General features: G+C 33.5%; 2 protein-coding genes and 1 pseudogene across 10 annotated transcripts; 1 reads left to right on the top strand and 2 right to left on the bottom strand.

The window, feature by feature from the left end:
* Nucleotides 1–78: 78 nt before the first annotated feature.
* On the top strand, nucleotides 79–10,201 carry LOC18107857 (U-box domain-containing protein 35-like; annotated as a pseudogene).
* LOC112325079 (uncharacterized) lies at nucleotides 3,479–5,206 on the bottom strand. Its single transcript, XM_024590655.2, has 3 exons — nucleotides 4,581–5,206; nucleotides 4,178–4,321; nucleotides 3,479–3,928 (listed from the first exon to the last, which is right to left on the bottom strand). Exons 1-3 carry the CDS (start codon nucleotides 4,935–4,937, stop codon nucleotides 3,788–3,790), a joined length of 642 nt encoding a protein of 213 aa, XP_024446423.1. The 5' UTR covers nucleotides 4,938–5,206; the 3' UTR covers nucleotides 3,479–3,787.
* On the bottom strand, nucleotides 7,778–12,690 carry LOC18107855 (pentatricopeptide repeat-containing protein At3g42630). Of its 9 annotated transcripts, XR_008058083.1 has the most exons (4): nucleotides 12,470–12,690; nucleotides 10,486–12,023; nucleotides 10,056–10,133; nucleotides 7,778–9,957 (listed from the first exon to the last, which is right to left on the bottom strand). XR_008058083.1 is itself a non-coding variant. In XM_052449057.1 (2 exons), the coding sequence occupies exons 1-2, from the start codon at nucleotides 12,593–12,595 to the stop codon at nucleotides 10,863–10,865; spliced, it is 1,287 nt and encodes a 428-aa protein (XP_052305017.1). In that variant the 5' UTR covers nucleotides 12,596–12,690; the 3' UTR covers nucleotides 7,778–10,862. The 9 variants fall into 9 exon arrangements, 1 of the variants encoding a protein (XP_052305017.1); XR_008058079.1 differs by having other exon boundaries at nucleotides 7,778–8,546; nucleotides 8,776–12,023; XR_008058080.1 differs by having other exon boundaries at nucleotides 7,778–8,904; nucleotides 9,446–12,023.
* Between the last annotated feature and the right edge of the window lie 8,061 nt (nucleotides 12,691–20,751).

Raw genomic sequence — 20,751 nt, 5'->3', positions numbered from 1 at the left:
GACAGGATGTCTTCTTGTATAACGAGAACTTATCGTAATTTGAATTTGATGAGTTTAGTTAAGCACATAAATAATTAATCATTACCTATAATTAGTAAAAGAAATGTTCAGTTTGAATAAAAATGGATGGTGGCACTGATTAGTTTTCAAAGAGCTTCGCTAATGATTTGGCAACATGTTGAATGTGACTAGCTGTTTCTTTTTGTTCTGTAACTGACAGCCAGCCATGGTGGATTATTTGAGGGGCCAATGTCTTGTTACAACCTCAATGACTACAAGGACTAGACCATTGTTGGGGACAGACATCCATGGGTTAGGGTTAGGGTGTTTCTTGAACCTAGGGCAAGTCTTCCCAATGATCTTGTTTTGTTTCTCATAGTTTCTTCGTTTGATTCTTTGTCAAGAAACTAAAAGGGGAGAGTGAAAGGGGCAGAAAATGTTGAATCTAAGAGAGAATGCAGAGAGGAGGAGAGGAAGAGAGAGGGCAACAGCTGTGGCTATAGATAAGGATAAAAGCAGCCAATCTGCTCTCATTTGGGCTGCTGATAATCTTGTCACCAGAGACCTTGTTTTGAAACTTGTCCATGTTAAAGATAGACAAAATGCAGGTTAACTCTCTTAAGAATTAAGATACATGCATTTATTTCTCTGCCATTGTTTCATTTATTACATCTTTACATGTACATACAATATTGTCTGGACTATAGTCAGATATCTTATAACAGAACAGGCTTTTCGATCATATGAGGTATTCATGATTTCTAGGCCATTGTTCTGCTGTTCCATTTTGAACAGAAATGTTGCTAGGGATGGGATTTTGGTTAAAAGGATAAGTTTGTATGTAATTGTTTCCAAATATTTATGCAATTTCTTGTATTTTTGTTGCAGTTTCAAATGACCATGATGCACCAGAGGAACAACAAACCGATAGTCAAAAGATGGACTTCTTTCTTCCATTTCGATGTTTCTGTAGGCGTCGACGAGTGGGTTTTGGGTGCTTCCTTCTCTTTATATATTACTTTGTTAAACATCCGAATTCAAATGACAAGAAGCAATGTTTTCAGATTTTGCTTTCTGTTCCTTACTCCAGCTTTTTCTTCAATTTCCTTCTTTCATGATTTAATTTTCTGCATTAGGTACGATGCGAAACTGTGCTACTTGAGGATTCAGATGTGGCAAGAGCACTCATTGGATATGTTTACCGATATGGAGTTGACACTTTGTTGCTTGGTGGAGGATCAAGAAATGGCCTTTCCAGGTGATTCCCAAATAGTTCTATCTATTATAATCAACCTGAAATGAAAATGTGTAAGCAGGCAGGTATTGTTATATCTTACAAGTCTATCAATTGTTCGGTGTTGTTCTTTGAAGAAATCTGTGCTACTAGGTATTGTTATGCGAAGATAGCTTCATGGTTATAAAGCAATTTTTTGAACCTTCAATGTTGGTTTGCACAGACTATTTAAGACTGTTGATATTCCTGGCACTGTGTTGAAAAGGGCACCGAATTTCTGCACTGTATATGTAGTTTCCAAAGGGAAGGTCAGTGGTTTGCGAAACGCAACTCGTCCAGTCCCAGCTAGATATGCAGCTGGAGGGGCACTGCTTGTGCAGCGTAACTCGAGTGTTGATCTACCTACAGCCATGTAAGACTAAATACTTTTCCTGACCTTATACATTGTGCATTCTTAATTTCAGAATCTTTCTAGGGGGTAGCTTTTGTTACATGTTGATCTTCACAGACCAAGATTTTGAGATTCCCAGTCAAGTTCAGGATTCAGGATTATTTTTATGATTCTTCCGACTGTATCTTTTTGCCTAATTGCCCATGGTGTACCACAAATTGCCTTGTTCTTCTCTGGCTAGTTGCAGCCTAGATAAAGTCTCTGCAATATCTTTGAACTATAACTATGGTGGTGGATACCACATTATGGTAGATTAGATGGTCACATATCACTTGTACCTATATGCTAATTCCTATGAAATAAGATACCTGTTAACATTTTATAACCATTTGTGTAGAGCGGAAAGCTGGTATGATGAGCTCTCGCCGGATCACCCTGATAGCCCAACTGAAAGTTCTGAAAGGCCTAGCACTGATACCACATTCTTTGCTTTCTATGAAAATCTGGGGAATTCTGAACTAACTGAAAACTTGCAAAAGGACTTGGATATGGATGAAAGAGACTTCGAATCAACACATTCAGGGTCCAGTTCCCCAGTTGAGCTTAGGGGTATTCCTGAATTTAAAATTTTTGACAGTCATGCAGAACCATGGTTGGAACTGAATGAGGTCAGAGTGCTACATAAGTCACTTTCGATTCCGAAAATCAAGTTTCAATCCTGTCTTAGTGCAAAATTGTACAATGACAGGAGTTGGAAAGTAATGTGTACTTTGCCAACAATTTTTCATATCTTTCAGCTGCACTTTCTTAACAAATGTTTATTTACAATTCCAGGAAGGCCATGAAGATGAGGTTAGAAGGCTAAAAAAAGAGCTCAAGCAAACAATAGATATGTATCATGCATCCTTAAAAGAAGCACTTGCTGCAAAACAAAAGGTATTGATTAGAACATGTCCATTTAGTGACTTTCATTTTCTGGATTTTGCTTTAAGCATCGGTGATTTGTCGAAATATCTAATACTACTGTAATCTTAGCCTGTGATACTTTAATGATCTCCAGATCATCAAATCTTCTCCAAATTGCAAGGTAAAGTTGACTAAGATCTTAATTGGGGACTGTAGAAATTTAGCAGAATTTAGCTAGCGGAAGAATTGTTGAGAAGCTGAGTTCCACTTTCCTACCCCACTTAATGCCACAGCTTTAACAAGTCCTAACCTTCAATGTTTTAACTGCAGGCAATGGAACTTGAACATTGGAAAATAATAGAGGAGAAAAGAATACTGGAGGCGAATCTAATCCAGGAAACTGCATTGAAGATGGTGGAGTGGGAGAAAGCAAAGAGTAGGGCTGCAAATGAAGCAGCAGAAGCAGCTCAGATGCGTGTTGAGATAGAGGTACAAAAGAGAATCAAAGCTGAAAAGAAAGTTCTCAAAGAGACTGAGGAAAAGAAGAAAGTTCTAGATGCTTTAGGACAATCCCACATAGTTGTCAAACATCAGAGCTTGTTCCACATGATAGTTGTTGTTCTTCTGTTTTACTTTTACTTCTCTGTATTTAAATGATCTTCTTTTGAGGTGTTGTCCACCATTGATTTGTGTTGTAATCTCTAACTTTGTAATATGATTGGATTTCTTATGGTTTCCTGTAAAATAACGTTACCGAATTTCTGTCAATTCTTCAGGCTACTCCACAGATTTCAGTGATTCAGGCATGGTTTATTTTTCCCACATAACATCTTAAGAGATTTGCATTGCAATGTAGAAGGTGAGAGTTCATGATAAATCACAGGAGAACATCACAATCATCACACATAATCAATCTAGCTACAGCAGAAATGTACTCGATTCAAAAATTTATAAGCTGAAGCAGAAAATTTCTTGATTAACAATTCAATGCAAGAATTCCAACAGGGTTTATACAGCATCTACTCTCTCCATTACACTAATCTTCCCATAGTACACAATCAAATCAGATGAATAGAAACTCATCAATAAAAATCAATCAAGAAAAGAAACTTTTGGCTTAGAAGGCAGCATTACAAATCTGAAAATCTTGTGAACATAAAAAAAATATGGATAACCTAAAGAATGAATGACCAGTCTGGAAATAAAGAAGTAAATCAGTAATTGATATCAGGATTTTGGGCCAATAAGAGACGAATCTACATGAGTTTGTAGTAACAATTTCTTCCATAGAGAAGAATCTGATAGCCTTCGCCACAAGAGCACTTGAAATGAATAATCAAGCATTCCCCAGTTCTTTCCACTGTCACAGATTCTTCACAATCTGTCTCTAAATCACTCTGCATCAACCAGAAAGTAATTTAAATGAAAACCATCCACTAACTTTGACATAAATCATCAATCAGACAATCCATCAAACAGTCAATGTATCAAAATTCTTAATATGAGGATCTTCAAAATTTGGATCTTTGAACACAAAATTCACTCCAAGGTAAGGTCAATACAGTAGCTTTGGCATAATGAAACATAATTACAATCTAACTTTTATTTTGACCCAAATTTTTCTTGGAAGTGAAAAGTAGTTGTACCTTGATAGCATTAATATTCTCTAGCTCAGTGGCCTTATCATCTTCTTCATGATTTTCGCACGGTGGCTCTTCATCTGCAGGCATAATAATTTCATCCCACAACAGATTGATCTCCTTCATGTTGTCCCTCATCTTCTTCAGCCACTGTTTTTAACCATCAATTCACAATTTCACATTATAATCTGTCTCAATTATCTTAAAGAATAAGAAAACCAACCCAAGAATCCCAAAAATGTAAAAGAACCACATATCTACTTTGCACGAAGAATTTAAAAAGGGAAAGTCCAGTTTAACTCTAAAAGAGAACTATTTTAAAGTCTAAAAATCAAAACCAATAGTCTCAAGAATCTTTGTAATTATCAAAGATAACAATACGATTAGGATTGACAATAAATAAGCAGACCTTAAAGCTTGACGACCGTGAACAGCTCTCGTTTGGAGATGGGTCTAACACTGACCTTCTCAGTGCTGGCTGTGATGGCAGAGACACTGCAGTTGTACCTACCATCTTGGAGCTATCGAGTGGTGATTGCAGAGCTAATTGGTTGGCCACTGGTTCAGAACATGGATCAGAAAAGCAACGGTGGAAAGAATTAGGATAATTTGCAGTGGTGGTGGTGGTGGTGTTTTCTTGGGATCCAAGAAAGGGTTTCTTGAGCTGGTTCAAGGAGGGAGTCGTGTTGAGGTCAGAAGGGCTGCGTTTGTTGCTGGAGGAAAAAGCTCCTTGGCAGCCACAGGCATTGAAAAGATCAATATTCATTTCGTTTCTTCAGTTCTTGATTGATGCAGAGATTTATTTTGTTTCTTTTCTTTGGCAATCTATAAAAGGTTTGGTTTGGGTTTGTTTATACAGGGGGGGAGAGGTGGGCGTGGCGCCAGTTTCAGAATGAACAAAAAAATCGGTTATCTTCATTGCCTTGTGGGCCTTAATGTGAATCTACAATCTAGTCTAAATTGAGTTAAAACTCTATCAAAAATCTTCATGTTATATATATATATATATATGAAAAATAATTTTAATTTTTTATATTATTGAAAAACACTAGTATACTAAAAAAAAATGTATTGTTCATGCTTTTTCTTTATTTGAAAAATAATGGAAAACTTGTGAAGGAAAAATATAAAAACCTTATAAAATATATTTTTCAAATTCAGTACAAATTTAAAAAACTAATAAACTATTTTTTTAATTTTATGAATAAAAAAAATATTGTATTTGAATAAAAAGTTTTAATTTTCTTGTTGTTGACTATAGTTTTTCACAAAATTAGAGTATCATCTATTTCTCGACAGATCTTTACCCTTTATGAGCCACACAACACTTGTAGAGGGAAAAAAGAAAGAGAGAGAGAGAGAGAACAAGAGCCATGTAAGGATGACAAACAAATTATATAAGGTAATTAGTACACTTTTTAATGATTTATATCTCATTTATGTAAATTATTACAAATAGATAACACTAATATTAGAAAAAAAATGAAATTTGTTTTGCAAGTAATCAAGTGAGGGTGCCTATCATAATCCAAAGAATAGGGCACCTCATTCAAAACAAAACCAACCCAAATAAAGGCTTGTCTGCCTGTCAAAGAAAAATGACAAATTTAAGGACACTCACATGAAATATGTTCTAGGGCTAATTCATATGGTTGATCTCATGGTATGCAGACATTTTCACAATTTGGATTTGAGGATCTCTATTTGTTAGTAAGAAATTCTACAGGGCTGGGGTGGATACAGATTCATAAGAAGAGACAGAATACATGAAAACCCTAGGTAAAGTTGCTCAATCTAGTTTCTGCAACTAACACAAGGCTACTCTGCACAGTGTGGCATTACTTGGCTGATTTTGGGAGTTTACCAGCTCATTTTCATTTGACCCCCTCCTTGCATGGGATTTACACAAGGTAGAAACAGCAGAAAAATCTCCTTGACCTTCTCATCAGGAAAGAAAGGAAAGGGTTTGAAGGTTAGTTTCTGAAGAAATCTCTTTGTTCTTCATGTTTATCAAGATGGTGATCATATATTGCTATGGTCTTAATGCATATTTCAAGGAGACAAGGGGCTACCATTGAAGCTTTGTTTGTTTGTTTGTTCTCATATAGTTTAAACTTGCACCTAATTTGATTTTAACAGAGACAGAGAGACAAAGATGGCCAGAAGGAATGGAGAAAAGAAAGAAGGTGATCAGTACGATGCTTATAATTGGCCAGGTGGAAACAAATTTGACAGCCAAGCCAAAGAGTTGTTCCTTCCATTCCGTTGCTTCTGCAAAAGAAAGGAGGTGATTTCAGCTGCCTGTTTTATTTTCAAATCCCCATTTCATTAGGTTAAACGTTTGGTAATGCAATTGAATTTTCAAGTGCTACACGTAATTTAGCAATAGAGATTACTGGGGTTTCTTTTACTTCATTGATCTCACTGTTGATGTTTGATGCAGATAAAATGCAACGAGGTTGCTCAATAGAGGTGTATTGATCTTTTGCAGTACCAGAGAGGTTAACATGCACACTGCAAGGCCTCCAAGAAGATATGGAAATCAAGTTCGACATATTTAACTTCTCTGGGGTGAATAGGTATAAAACAATGATGACCATCAATAATTCATAATGGATACAGGTTACTCACAGGATTTAAAGTCTAAATGGATGGAAGTTTCTCTAAATGGATGGAAGTTTCTTCTCATTCTCTTCCAGTAACAATGGAAGGCAGTGCTATGTTCTTATTGAATTATACTCTTTGAACTTGACACAATTTGATACTTCTCTTTTCAAAGCTTGATAAGAAATCTAATTAGCATTAAATCTATTAGCATCTTTTGGCCATGCTACGAACCTTTTTTTTTTGCTGTTGTTGCTTTGCTCGTATCACTAGTCCCAGCACTACTGCTTTCCTTCACCAACTTTAAAGACAAGTCAAAGCAAAGCCATAATATTTCTCACAACAAAAGCTATGCCGTCCATGCTCACTTGGCTGACATTTGACACAAGCACTGATAACGAGACTGGTTAAAAGCACCAGTAGATCTTTAAGCAGAGACTATTTAAAGATGATGGAAATTTCTGATTAGAGACTATCCTCGTATCAATGAGAGGACAAACCTAATAATCACTGAAACAGATCACCATTCACTAGAAGAGGTGGACTAGCCAGATATGAACCCGTTCCAGGTTCTGACATATCATTTGTAAGCAGCGGAAGGCCAAGCACTGATCGCATGTTTCCTACTTTCCATGACGGTTTAGAAACTGGAATGGTACCTCGGCTTTCAAACCGCTCAGATAATGATTATAGATCCTTTGGGTCATCAAACTCAGGAAATAAATCAATAGATGTGAGTTCACAGTATAATTTCTCATCAACCTAAGAAGAGAGTGGCACATCATGGTCATCTTCACAGAACATGGTAAGGACATTAAGTCCCAGAGAAAGAATGGTTAACAAATGCATAAACACCCACCAACATGCATCAATTTATGTACGATCCTGATTGAAGTATGTTCCCTGGCAATGAAAGGGAAAAGCGTCCCAGTAGATTTCTCCCATTTTCTGTCAAACCCATCACCTTCTTTATAAGTTTTTTTTTTTTTTTTTGGGGGGGGGGGGGGGGGGGTTTCCCCACACCTTTTTCCAAAATGTAATGGTTCAATAATAGTTATATGATTACCATAGAAACATAATCATTCATAACATGTAATCATAGAAAAAGCAGGTTGACAGGGCGACAATAATAAACGTTAGGGAAAAAAAGACACACTCATGTAGCGTAAAATGATTCACATTAGAGTAGATAGAAAACAGAAAGCTAATGCATGCTTCATTCAAAATTTATAGGATGATATGGAAGCCGAGATGTGGAGGCTCAGACATGAGCTCAAGCAAACAATGGACATGTATAGCTCAGCATGCAAGGAAGCACTAACAGGAAAACAGAAGGCACTGGACATTTCAAATTTCTTTGAGCGGAGTCTAAATTTTGTTAGTTCTTCGGTAAAAAAAGGTCCATCCTTCAGAATGAAATTATCAGTACATTTAAAACTATGTGAGGGGCATGGCATCATTCCATCATTCCATTATTTATTATTTATGCTCTCTTTTCATTTTCTTCAGACAAGCTCCTTGTAAATTAGTATGTTACTCAAACTTGAAAGTCAAAATAAACAAATAGCTCAAAGTATCCAAAAGCACCAATGGACACACTAATAAAGGCATGCCTAAACACATAAAAGTAAAAAATCAAACCTTGAGTTCAAATGCAATTTGATTGAATTCTGATGTAATTTCATTGCAGGCCAGGGAACTTCATCATTGGAAATTGGAAGAAGAACTAAGGTTAGAAGAAGCATGATTAGCAGAGGACGCAGCATTGCAACTGGTAGCAAAGGAGAAAGCTAAGTTTAAAGCAGCCATTGAGGCAGCTGAAGCAGCTCAAAGGATCGCAGAATTAGAATTACAGAAAAGGCTAAATGCAGAAATGATAGCTCAAAAGGAATCTGGGGAGAAGAAGACAGCACTAGAATCCATTTCAAACAGTGATCTTCGGTATCAAAAATACACAATTGAGGAGATTGAAGCAGCAACAAATGAGTTTTCAAACTCACTCAAGATTGGAGAAGGAGGTTACGGGCCTGATTACAGGTGTTATCTGGATCATACACCAGTCACCATTAAAGTCTTACATCCAGATGCAGCTCAAGGAATGTCACAGTTTCAGCAAGAGGCTTGGAACTCTGTCCATCAACTGAAATTAAATAAGTAAATACACCGAAAACCTCCATATATCCATCAAAACTTTCTGGAATTAAACTAATGAAACTGAATTCAAAATGATGAAACTAACATCCTAGCAGAAGCGATAAACAAAGTCAACATGAGGAATTGAATTGGGGAACTAGTAACTTCTCACTCTTTTCTTTAGAAACCACAAAAGGAGAAACCAAACCTAGTGATTTTTGAAATGTCAAAGAGCTGACTAAAAACTAATCAGATTTATTTAGCCAGTAATGGTCAAGCAAAAAAAAGTCTGATGATTTTGAGCTAATCAATTGCCTTCCTCCAGGTCGTAAAAGTTGAGCCACATGTATTGGATTTAAGTTTCTCAAACACAAGCTGTTTTTTTCTTTTTTGCTTTAGGAAGAAAACTAAACAAAATCCAGTGAAATGGCACTGCCCCTTCTTCTTCTTTTTTTGTCTTCTCTTTTCTTTCTTTTTATTGTTATTATTTGAACTTTTTTGTTCTATTGAACCATTTGTTCTAAGATGTATTCTGACAATTTCTATGCAGATTGAAGTATTATCCTGCATAAGGCATCCAAACATGGTTCTCCTCCTTGGAGCATGCCCAAAGTATGGTTGCTTAGCCTATGAGTATATGGCTACCGGAAGCTTGGAAGACAGCCTGTTCCGCCGAGGAAATAGTCCACCTCTTTCTTGGCAACTAAGATCCTGGATTGCTGCAGAAATTGGCACTGGCCTTATTTTCCTCCATCAAACCAAACCAGAACCACTTGTGCACTGTGATCTAAAACCAGGCAACATTTTGCTTGAATGCAACTATGTAAGTAAGATTGGTGATGTTGGCTTGGCCAGGCTTATCCCTCCATCATAGCCAACACAGTTACTCCATATCGCATGACATCAACAGCTGGAACATTCTGTTACTCATTTGGCATCCTGCTTCTACCAATAATAACAGCCAAGCCACCTATGGGTTTAACTCATCATGTTGAGAGGGCCATTGAGACAGGAACTTTTGCAGAGATGCTTGACCCAGACGTTCCAGACTGGCCCATCAAGGAAGCCATGAAATTCACCAAGTTAGCTCTTCGATGTGCAGAACTGAGGCAAGAAGACAGACCAGATCTTGGATCAGTCATGCTACCTGAGCTTAAAAGATTGAGAGAACTTGCTGAAGAAAACATGCCTAGCATCATGCTTGGGGAGGGCACAGGAAGTTCACCTAATCACAGCCAATTTTCCACAGTTCAAGTGAGTTTTACACGCTTCCAAGACTTCTTTTTTAACTGAAAAGGGAAAAAATCTGCTTGTGCAAACTTCAATTTTTCTAAAGATGCAATGTTTACTAATTCCATAGCATATCATAGATCCCAAAAGTACAACCACTGCAAGCTTTGCCGTTCATTTATTTCTGATCTGTTGTCAGGATGTCATGATTCAAAGCAACCTACAATCTGGATGTGATAGCCCAGGAAGCCACACAAGCACAGCGTCTTATAAAGGGAGAAGATAGAGTGCAAAATGAAAAACACTTCACTGTAGCAAAGATAGATAAATTTGGCATTTGATGTTACCTGAAGCTTGTTTTACATTCTTACATAGCTCGCGGATATTGGATATTACAATTTATATCTCAACCATGTCCAATTTCATCTTCAGCCTCTGCAGGGGTAACCATCCTTAGATCAGCAAGATTTGAAAAATATTCTAGAATTTAAGATGACAGGGGACATATTTTGAACAATTAGTCTAATCATCAGACATGGAATTGCTATTAAGCAGAGTAGACATCTGAAGCAAAAATCATCATCTTTTCCAACAAAATACAAAGTAATAGCTCCAGGTTGCATAATGACCACAAACTCTAGGAACCTAAAAGAATTCTACATGAGCATACTTCAATTTTCAGTCAAACCAACCGAGATTCTACAGAGTCACATATGGCCAATTGTCAGTAATTCCAAAAGATATGTTTACTTCTGTGTTGTTTCCTGAGATATATTTTAATGAGCTCTCTGTAAGTCCACTTCCTCTGCCTCTTAAATTCCATAAATGCCTCTGAGCTTGAATGGAAATCCCCTTTCCCGAAAACTTCAAACACAAAAGGATCTGTTGATAACACTGGAGAATTATCCACATGCATCTTGCTGAGAGCAAATTCCAAGTTTCTAACCAATCTTCTATCCAAGTATGCATCAACAATACAACCATAAGTCACAAGATCAGGAGCAACCTTATCATGTTTCATATGTTCAAGGCCAAGATGGAGATCCCACAACAAAGACATTCTTGAAAAAGCCAAAGCTCGTATATTAAATGTAGTAAGATCAGGATGAAATCCTGCTTCCAACATGTTCAGAAATTCCCTCTGCAAAGTTTTCATCTTAAAATTAGCAGAATAAGATAGAAGAAGAAGGTTCCAAATAAGGTTTCCCAGATTTTTCCTACCAAGACCTACATCCCTTAAGAACTCGCTTAGCCCATAAAATTTTCTTTCCTTTATATACGCAAATGACATTGCTCTGATTCCTTCTCTCTCTATGAGGAGTCTAGACCTTTTAAGGCGATCATAAGCAGCTTCCATCTCTGCCAAAGAACCGTGAAGACTATAATAAACAACAAAAGCATTGCCAGTGGCAGAGTCTACCCAAAAACCTTTCGAGACCATCTTCTTCAATGTATCCTCCATCAACTCAAGTTGACCACCCTTTCCAAAGCAAGAGATGGCCAGTGAGTAAACCTGAGGTAAAAAGTCAAAAGTTCTCAAAGAACTCAACTGATCAAGAATTTTGATTACTTCATCAAAAAGTCCACTCTTTGCATAAATGTCAATTAAATCCGAAATTACTTGAACACTAGGCACAAAAGAACTATACAACATTTCCTCCCATATCGCCTGAGCTTGAGGTAAAAGCCCACTATCAGCATAACAAAGCATCATAGCTGAAAGGGTACGGTTGTCTGGTAAAAACCCTTCACATTTCAACTCTAGTAAAAGCTCCTCAGCTAGATGAGGCCTTCTATGCTTACACAATGTCTGTATTAATGATGCACAATCGGCACAAGTTTCCTTTCCAAAAACACCCTGATCCCTCTTCCATTGCCGTATCATCTGCACGAAGCAACAATAAAACCAAATATTTATATATATACGCTCAAAAAAATTCAAATTCCCTGGACACAAGCCTTCAAACTAAAACCATTTAACAAAAAGTTAAGATCTTTTCAAGAAACTCAAAGAACTAAATTCTAGCACGAAGTACCATAAACTAACACCATAACTCTAACTCATACAAACTAATCAAATCCCACTAATATTAATCCAAAACCAAAAGTGTGATTCCATTTTTGTTTCCTTGTTTTATGTTCTCATGCAAATAAAGTCCATGCCTTCAAAAGGGAAAGAAAGAAAGCACAAAAAGAAAAGCTAAAAAGTTAACTACAATGTGATCAAAGAAGGATCAGGCCCATATGAAATTCTAATCAAAAGATTGAATTTTGCATCGTTTAATCCGTACACAACCATGAACACAAAAGGATTTGTGGGAATAATCGTACCTTTTGAGCCAAAGCTCTCTTTTTTGGGTCTCTTTTGATGGAAAAAATAGCAAAACGCTTAGGTTTATAAGACCCAATAACGTTAGCATAACATGTAGTTGCTGCTATTACTGTTTTTGTTTCCATTTCTTACACTTCTTTGAATAATCCTCGAAACACAGAGACATAGACTACCGCTGGTTTCAGATAGACAACTTTTGGTCCTGTTTTCTGCAAATTTTCTTGTCATCTTTGCCTCATTTTTAAAGAAAGTTATATTCTAGTCCCTATTTTTTGAATTAAATTATAATTTAGTACTTTCTATTTAAGAATCAATAATGATTTCCTTGACTTTTGTAGCAATTTGTCTTTAAAAAAAATCGATTGGTAACTGTCTAAGAACATAAAGATAAACATGTGGTTAAAAATTTAAAAATAGAAGTATAAAATAAATTTGATGAATCTCTTTTTAAGATAATTTTAAAATAAATTGTTATATTTTTAAAATAAAAAATACAAAAACATGTTTTATTTATCCTCATTGCCTCAGTCTCTTTAATCCAATACTAATCGGTATATTTTGGGTTAAAAAAATTAAAAAATCAGACTTAAGAAGACAACAATAAAAAAATCAAGTGTCTAAGTTACAGGTTTTCAATAAAACTTGTTTTCTATTAAAAAAAACTAAATATTATAATTTTGTTACAATTATATCATTTCTTCGGGAAAATATCATTTATTTTTAGTATATGTATAATAATATAATATAATATAATAATAGGAATTGCATTATACATATAATTATAATTATAATAAAAAAATTATATTATTGTTTTAGACTTGATTTACAACTTTTTTTTCTTTTTGGGGAAGGAATTATGTTATATTTTCCTTTGGGGATTAATGGAAATTGCATTACTACACATATAATTACAATCAAAATTATATGATTTCTTGAGTCTTGCAAATACAAGAAACTTGAAATTGAGCTCTTTTTTCGTGCATTTTCTGTTAATCTCATCGAGGTTTGATACAATTAATTACTCAAGGGAAGGTCTTGCAATATAATCAATGCTGTATAACACTGCGAATCAAAATCAATAAAACCTACAAGTGTTTGAAAGTCGGAGAATAAAAGTAATATTTATACGTTGATTTCACTCTCAGCTGAACCAAGACAGGAATCCATGTTAGGATCCCATGCAGTGACATTAAGTGCAAGAGATTCTTCTGGTCCACTTCTCCTGCCTGCAGCTGCTCCTTGCCTACGAAAACCAAGTTTTATTATAGCAAGCACATTTTTTTCTTTTCAACATCTTGACGTGTGGATATTCCTAGGAGCCATTCCTTCACAGCAGCAAGCAAATGGTTTTGTTGTGAAGAACTGTAGAGTGAGGAGGGAGTAGAGGTTAATAATCAAAGCTGCTGATAAAAAAGTTGACAGAAAGAGCAATTGCAGAAGTTCATTCCGACGTTAGAAAACAAATTTAGCGGTGAGTCAATTTTCAGAAAATGATATCTCATACCATTTGGCGACAAACATCCTGCAACTTATCCCATTAATTTGGTGACAAACAAATTAGGCATGATGTTTAAGAACAAGATCCATATCTAGAGATTGCATCTGGGATTGTTTTGCTCCACACACGCTTTGGCCCACTTGGAATTTGGTCAAGAAAAGAAAATAAATACACAGACGCAAGGAAAGAAAATTACTCTCTCTCCTTTCATCTTCTTGTTTCTATGTCCACTTCTTGTTTCTATGTCCAGGGTGGAGCTAGAAAATGAAATTAAGGAGGGCTAAATTAGGAAAATTATTCTAAAAGGAGCCAAATTTTCATTATTTCTACTTATTGGGCTAAAACTATAAATATTGTTATGGGAGGCAAAAAAAAAATTAAATCATGAAGTGCAGAAGAGTCATGAAGTCATAACAAGAACTTCCAATGAAATACAGCAAAGAAGACTGGAGAGAAGGATTGGAGTTGGAGAGGGGCGGAGAGAGGAGAGGTCACTATTTTAGGGTTTTAGGTTTATTGTGTTAGCTGTAAGAGCTCAAACTAGAGATAGCTACGAGAAAGCAGAGAATTTACACCAGAGAGGCAGAGATGCTGGTGGAGGAGATCGTAAGAGTAGAGGAAGTGTTTGGGCACGCTGTAAAAATTTAAATTTTATTTGTTTAAAATTAATTTATTTTTAGATTGTTTTGATGTGTATATATTAAAAATAATTTTAAAAAAAAATATTATTTTGATATATTTTTAAGTGGAAAGTATTTTGAACTGCAATAGCTACTATACTTCCAAACAGCTTCAAAAAAATAGAGCGGTTGTGAATTGATACTGATATAGAGTTTGAGAAAAATATATATATACTTGTTTTTGTTTTATAATATATTTATTTTAGGGTTAGACTAGTCTGAATAGGTCTGGTTTTGTTAATTTTAGATTCTTAAAACCAAAACCAAACCTAGTTGATTTTATTTTTAAGTTTTTTAATGGCTTATTCAATTTTCTCTCTTTGTTGGTTTTTTTAGCTGATCTTTTTTTTTTTTCGTTTATTCAATTGTTTGGTTTTTTATCACATCCCTAGGACTACATCAATCAAGAAGGATTGAATTGCTTAAAGGGAGGAGAATTTATTGTTTCTTGCTTCAATTTCACTTATATTTTGAATAAATTCAATACCAAAACAAATTAAATACAAATAAAAATATCAACATAAATTTTTTATTAATAGATTGTGATAAACTTTGTCGACAAAATTAATTTCTAACAAAAGATAAAATATTCTATTGATAAATTGCAAAATTCTTGTAGTTATTCTACTTTTAAATACTTGTTCATTTTATAGCATTTGGCTCTTGTTAGATTAACTTAGCGAAAAACCTTTGCAGTAATATCAAATAGTGTTATTAAACTTGACTCGATTATGCAAGTTAACTTAGTAACTCGCAAACCTAAAACTTAGTTTAAGTTAGGTTTTAAATTAAAATAGATATGAATTGATCTAATTAAATTTAGTTGAATCGATAAAAGTTCAATTTGGATTAAAAAAATGACGTAGATTTAACTTTTAAAAAATTCTTGAAAAGAAACCGTTTTAAATCGACTTGAGTTAACTCAACCAACATGATCTAATAACTTTGTCACCAAGACAACCCAGTAAAATTTAAATTTAGAGACATCCCAATCTATCAAAGAAACTGTTGCAAATCATCAACAGTCGTAAGAGGGACTAAAAAAAGTTGGAGGAGCAAGTGGAATATCCAAATTATACAGATAAAAAATCAATTAGACAGTCCATCAAATTAACCTGGGAAAAAAAAGCTATTTTATTCAATAAAATGTGTGATAATGTAAAGAAATATTTTATTCCAAATTCAATAGAATTTAAGCTCAAATTAAAATCAAACAACAGGAGCCTCTCATGTTGAATTTATAGAGCAACAGGAACTGTCAACACGTACGGGTGCATACACCAATGGTATAAACACCATATTTGTCAACGCAAGCTTGAGCACAAGCCAGCTTTGTGCACTTCAAAATTTTAATACGAGCAACCACCCTAGCTAGGTCGCCCACTGATCTAGCTAGTCCTTCAACTGCTCCTAATAATAATCATCCATTGAAATAAAATATAGAGTTAGGAGAACAAAATATGGTCTCCCGACTCTATATTTTAAGGAGGAGAGAGAATTACCATATGAGAAGACCAAGACAAGCATGGAGAAGACTGTGAGTAAGCAAGAAATGTCCACTGTATTTGTGACTCTCGCTTTTATAATTGTTGGTGGGCCGGATGGTTCATGTTCATACGAGGAACCGATCCATTTTTTCGGTCTTTGAGTTAATTCATTACAAACAACTGAGAAAAACTTCACTTACACAAGATTAGACTTGTTTAGAGTATCAGAAAGTTTGCTAAGTTGGTCTAATGAGTCCTGGATTTGTCTTCTTGATTGTATATCTCTTATGTTTTGTTATTGTCTTCCTTCTCTCGTTGTTTTTATTTTCTCTTTGTACGTATATGTTCTTGTAACTTTTAATTCTAGCTTGTCAAACCCTTGCAGGTATTAAAACCATCTTATTTGTTATATATTCTATTTATTATTATTAAAAAAGGGAAATACATGAGCCATGTAAGGAAATAATGGATTTGAATCTTGTCAGTTATGTTGGATTTAAATATTGCCAGTTATTTTTTGAATTTCATCGTTGATTCTGAATTTAATAATTTAGATTAGATAAAAAGCATGTTCATAAGCAAACATGATCTAAATCATGATTATTCAATTTAAAATCAATTATGCTATCTTTAAAAATATATATATGAAGAAGATCTTACCTCTTAATTAATACTAGATTTGGTGATGGTAATAATTTAAGAGGTTTTTAAGGTGTATGGTAATAATTTGTGTTGAGCCAATGTTGCAAGCAAGATTTTTAAAATCGAATCGGAAAAGGGGCCGGCAAGGGTTAAGGGTTCTACTACGAATTATCCAGGGTTAAACCAAGGTCAGCTAAAAATAAGTATTATATATATTTAATGCTAAACAAAGTAAATAAAATAAAATAAAAATCGATATATATATAGTTCTTGTATATAAAAAGTTTGTGTTTTAGAGATGAACAAGTCATTATAAATTAACAATAGGACTCCCACGTCTCACTGCAAGAAATTTCAAGAGAAATTATAACCCTAAATTTCATTCCCTACCATATATATATATATATATATATATATATATATATATATATATATATAGACTTAATTAGTACCTTAATTTGTCATGATTTCTATTAATTAATGTAAAGAGTTATAATTTCCTTGGTTAATTTTTCTTTCTATCTAAGTGACTGGAAAAGATATGATTGTCAATGATTCAGTAAAATTATATTTTGTTTCTTAAAAGACGTTTCGGCCAAGGCCTTTTGTTCCAATCTTGGTGGAGGAAGTTTTTGTGCCCATTAATTTCTTGGCTCATGTATGAGGTCTCAGGAGCTGATAATGGAGGTGCTTGTTGCTTCTTATGGTAGAATTCATCATATGGCTTCTTTTAATATAGTTGTTAATTAAATTAAACATGAGTCATTGGGTTAATCTATAAATTCTTTTTCTTTCATTCTTTTATTAAATAATAAATCCCAATAATCTGAGTCCATCAAAAATATATTTTTTAAAAAATAATAATCCACAGTGATCTATTTAGCTGCCCCCAACCACTATTCCTTCAAACGTGGCTAACATTAAAAATTATGAAATTTATCATTATAAAAAAAGAGTCAAGTATTATTAAGAAATTAATAATTAACTAGTCTCTCTTGTTTGAAAAATCCATATTTAATTCCTATGTTTTTTCATACACATTTATACCATATATGATCTCTCCATCAATCATCCATTATTGTCTTACTGAGGTCATGAATTATCACTTTAGGGATTTTCTTAAAAAGATAATCCATTTGCTAATTAATAAGTTGATGGTCAAAATCAGTCAAGAGATTAACATACAATTTAGAAGTCAAGCACACAAATAGAACATACAGTAGTAGCCTTTATGATTATTATTATTATTATTATTCACACTGAAAATGTTATAAAGGTGCATTTCACATCCTTATTTCTTTTCTATGGTTCACAACAATAATAAAAAAAATATTTAGAGTCTGCTGGAAAAGTTGTGGTTATGACTGTATTATGTATATATATATAGTGTATGCGTGTATGTCAAAATATTGTTGGTCAAAAATTTAATTTTTTTTGGTTTAAAATTAATATTTAAATGTTTTAAATTGTTTTGTTATGCTGATATCAAAAATAAATTTAAAAAAATAAAAAATATTAATTTAATATATTTTCAAATGAAAAGCATTTTTAAAAATAACTATTACTATAATATCAAATTAACACTACACTATAAAGAATATAAAAGAAATATACATAAAGAGAATAGGAAAAATATAAAAATATTTTTGTAATAATCATTATTTACGGGATCAAATATGATTTTCTCTCTTGTTTTTGTGAATATCTCTTTCTTATACGGTGGTAAATTAATATATATCCAGTGATTATTACAATGTGAGCATCATAAAGATTTTTCGTGCATCAACTTCTATAAACAAACAATAGAGTAGCTAATGAATTTATTGCTCATTAATTAACATAATGGTTTTCTTTGTTCTTTGTAATTTATTAATGAGATGATCAATAAATGGAATTGGATTCTTTTGTTTCGGTTACAAAAATACATAGTTTAATTGATAAATCATTTATTAATCTCATATATAATTATTATTGATTAAATCTTCTTCACATGAAGGGTGAGAAAGGGATTAAGGGGGCGGGAACTCCTTTGTCTACAAGTGCAAAAATTGACAGACCTTCCATTAAATGAAGAATCAAAGTGCTATTTATTTGATAATTTAACTGTTTGCAATTAAAGAGATGAAATGGGTTGTTTAATTCTATCTATTTTGAGTAACTAAGCTTTTCTTAAAGGTAATGTCTTGAACTCCATTAACAACAGTGTGTATATATATATATATATATATATATAGATCTCAACTCTATATTTAGCGATGTTTATCATGTGATTCGGAAAGCTAGAGAACTAGCTATATATGCTACAAATAATTTTCCCTCTGTAAGAAGGAAGATAAGACCCAGAGGTATGTTTGGGGAAATATTGGAAGGTGATGGTTTAAATTCTTCTCGGGTTGTATTCATATTTTATATACGAATTATCCTAGCTCCTGTCCCTAATTTTTTGGCAACTTTCATATATCATCACCCAAGAAATTATCCTAGCTCCTTACAAGAAATAAATTAAAAAAAAAAAGTTTTGGCCTCTCCCAAGAAATTATCCTAGCTCCTGTCCCTAATTTTTTGGTATATAAAATCTAGAATAACTCTGCCTTATTTATATAAGAATCGAACATGAGTTGCTCGAGATGAGCAAATATTCGAAAGTTCTTATCACTTAATCCAGCTATATATGGCTCAGGAAGGTACTGTTATACCTAGCTCCTTGAGTTTTCAAATTTCGAAGAATGAAATTAGTATTTAAAATATGTTATTATTTTGAATATATCAAATCTATATATTTTTCTTGATACTTTATACTATGAGGTACTTTTTCTTGATATATGTCTATAATTTTACTATATAGCAAAGTAGTAGTGAACGCCAGTGAGTATTTTTCTTCCAAATTTCTTAGAACTTGAAACCGATGAAAGCGTCAAAAGCAAAAAAGCAATTTGTATTATAATTGTAAAACTAGGGCTACACTGTCAGGGAAACTCATTGTCTAGAACAGTTTGGATTGAAGAAAAAAATCAGCTAACCCACTAAAAAACTTGGATTGAGTTGTTGACTCAATCAACTCGGTTGATCTGGTATTTAACCTATGATATTTATTTTTTTGAAATATTTTTATCAAAACGAGAGTGTTTGATCCTTTTAAAACAGTTTTTTAAGATGGATCCATGTTTATCTTTCTGGGCCTGTTTGAAATTGTAATAATGATTGCGGTTCAAAATACTTTTCACTGAGAATGCATTAAAATAATTTTTTTAATTTTTTAAAAAATTATTTTTAAGATCAGTATATTAAAATGATCTGAAAATAAAAAAATAATTTTTTTAAAAAAAATTAAAATTTAAAAAAACACGATTTCAACCACATTTTCATACATGGAACCGAAGCTATGTTCTGGTCCACCACCGAGTGAGGTCGCGCACTCGAATTGAAGAAACTAGTTAATGATTGGCTAAGAAAAAGGAGAGTGCCTTTTCATCACTTTGATCCTCCGAAGCCCCACAGGAATGCCTTTTTCTATGAAAGAGTCACATCACAAATTAAATAATTGAATCATGAAAATATATTTCATACGATCGATGTTACATGGCCACATGCTATATTAATTATTCATTATTAATTTTGGGCCATATTTGTTATTAAGGAAAACCATGTGGTAAACAACTTTTTAATTGCTTTATGTATTTGTGCATATGCTAACAAACTATAGTGTAAAATAATATACATTAGCCGCTCTTTGAATAGGGACTCTACGTTATTGTTATTTTCTTTTTTCTTAAAAAACTTGGGCTTACTTACCTAATTTTCATACTAATTTACATTAGCCAACACAAAATCATTAACAAAGAGCAAATTCCATTATCTACACTTGAATACAGCTAAAAACCACTATTATTAAACTTGATCCACGAGTTTCACTTTAGTAATATATCGATAAAATAAATAATAAAAATAAAAATTAACTTGATAAAACATAATTA

This window comes from Populus trichocarpa, chromosome 18 (genome assembly GCF_000002775.5).
Source record: "Populus trichocarpa isolate Nisqually-1 chromosome 18, P.trichocarpa_v4.1, whole genome shotgun sequence".
NCBI classification, from domain to species: Eukaryota; Viridiplantae; Streptophyta; class Magnoliopsida; order Malpighiales; family Salicaceae; genus Populus; species Populus trichocarpa.
Note: the sequence above shows the minus strand (reverse complement) of the source record. Positions and strands in the feature narration are given on the sequence as shown.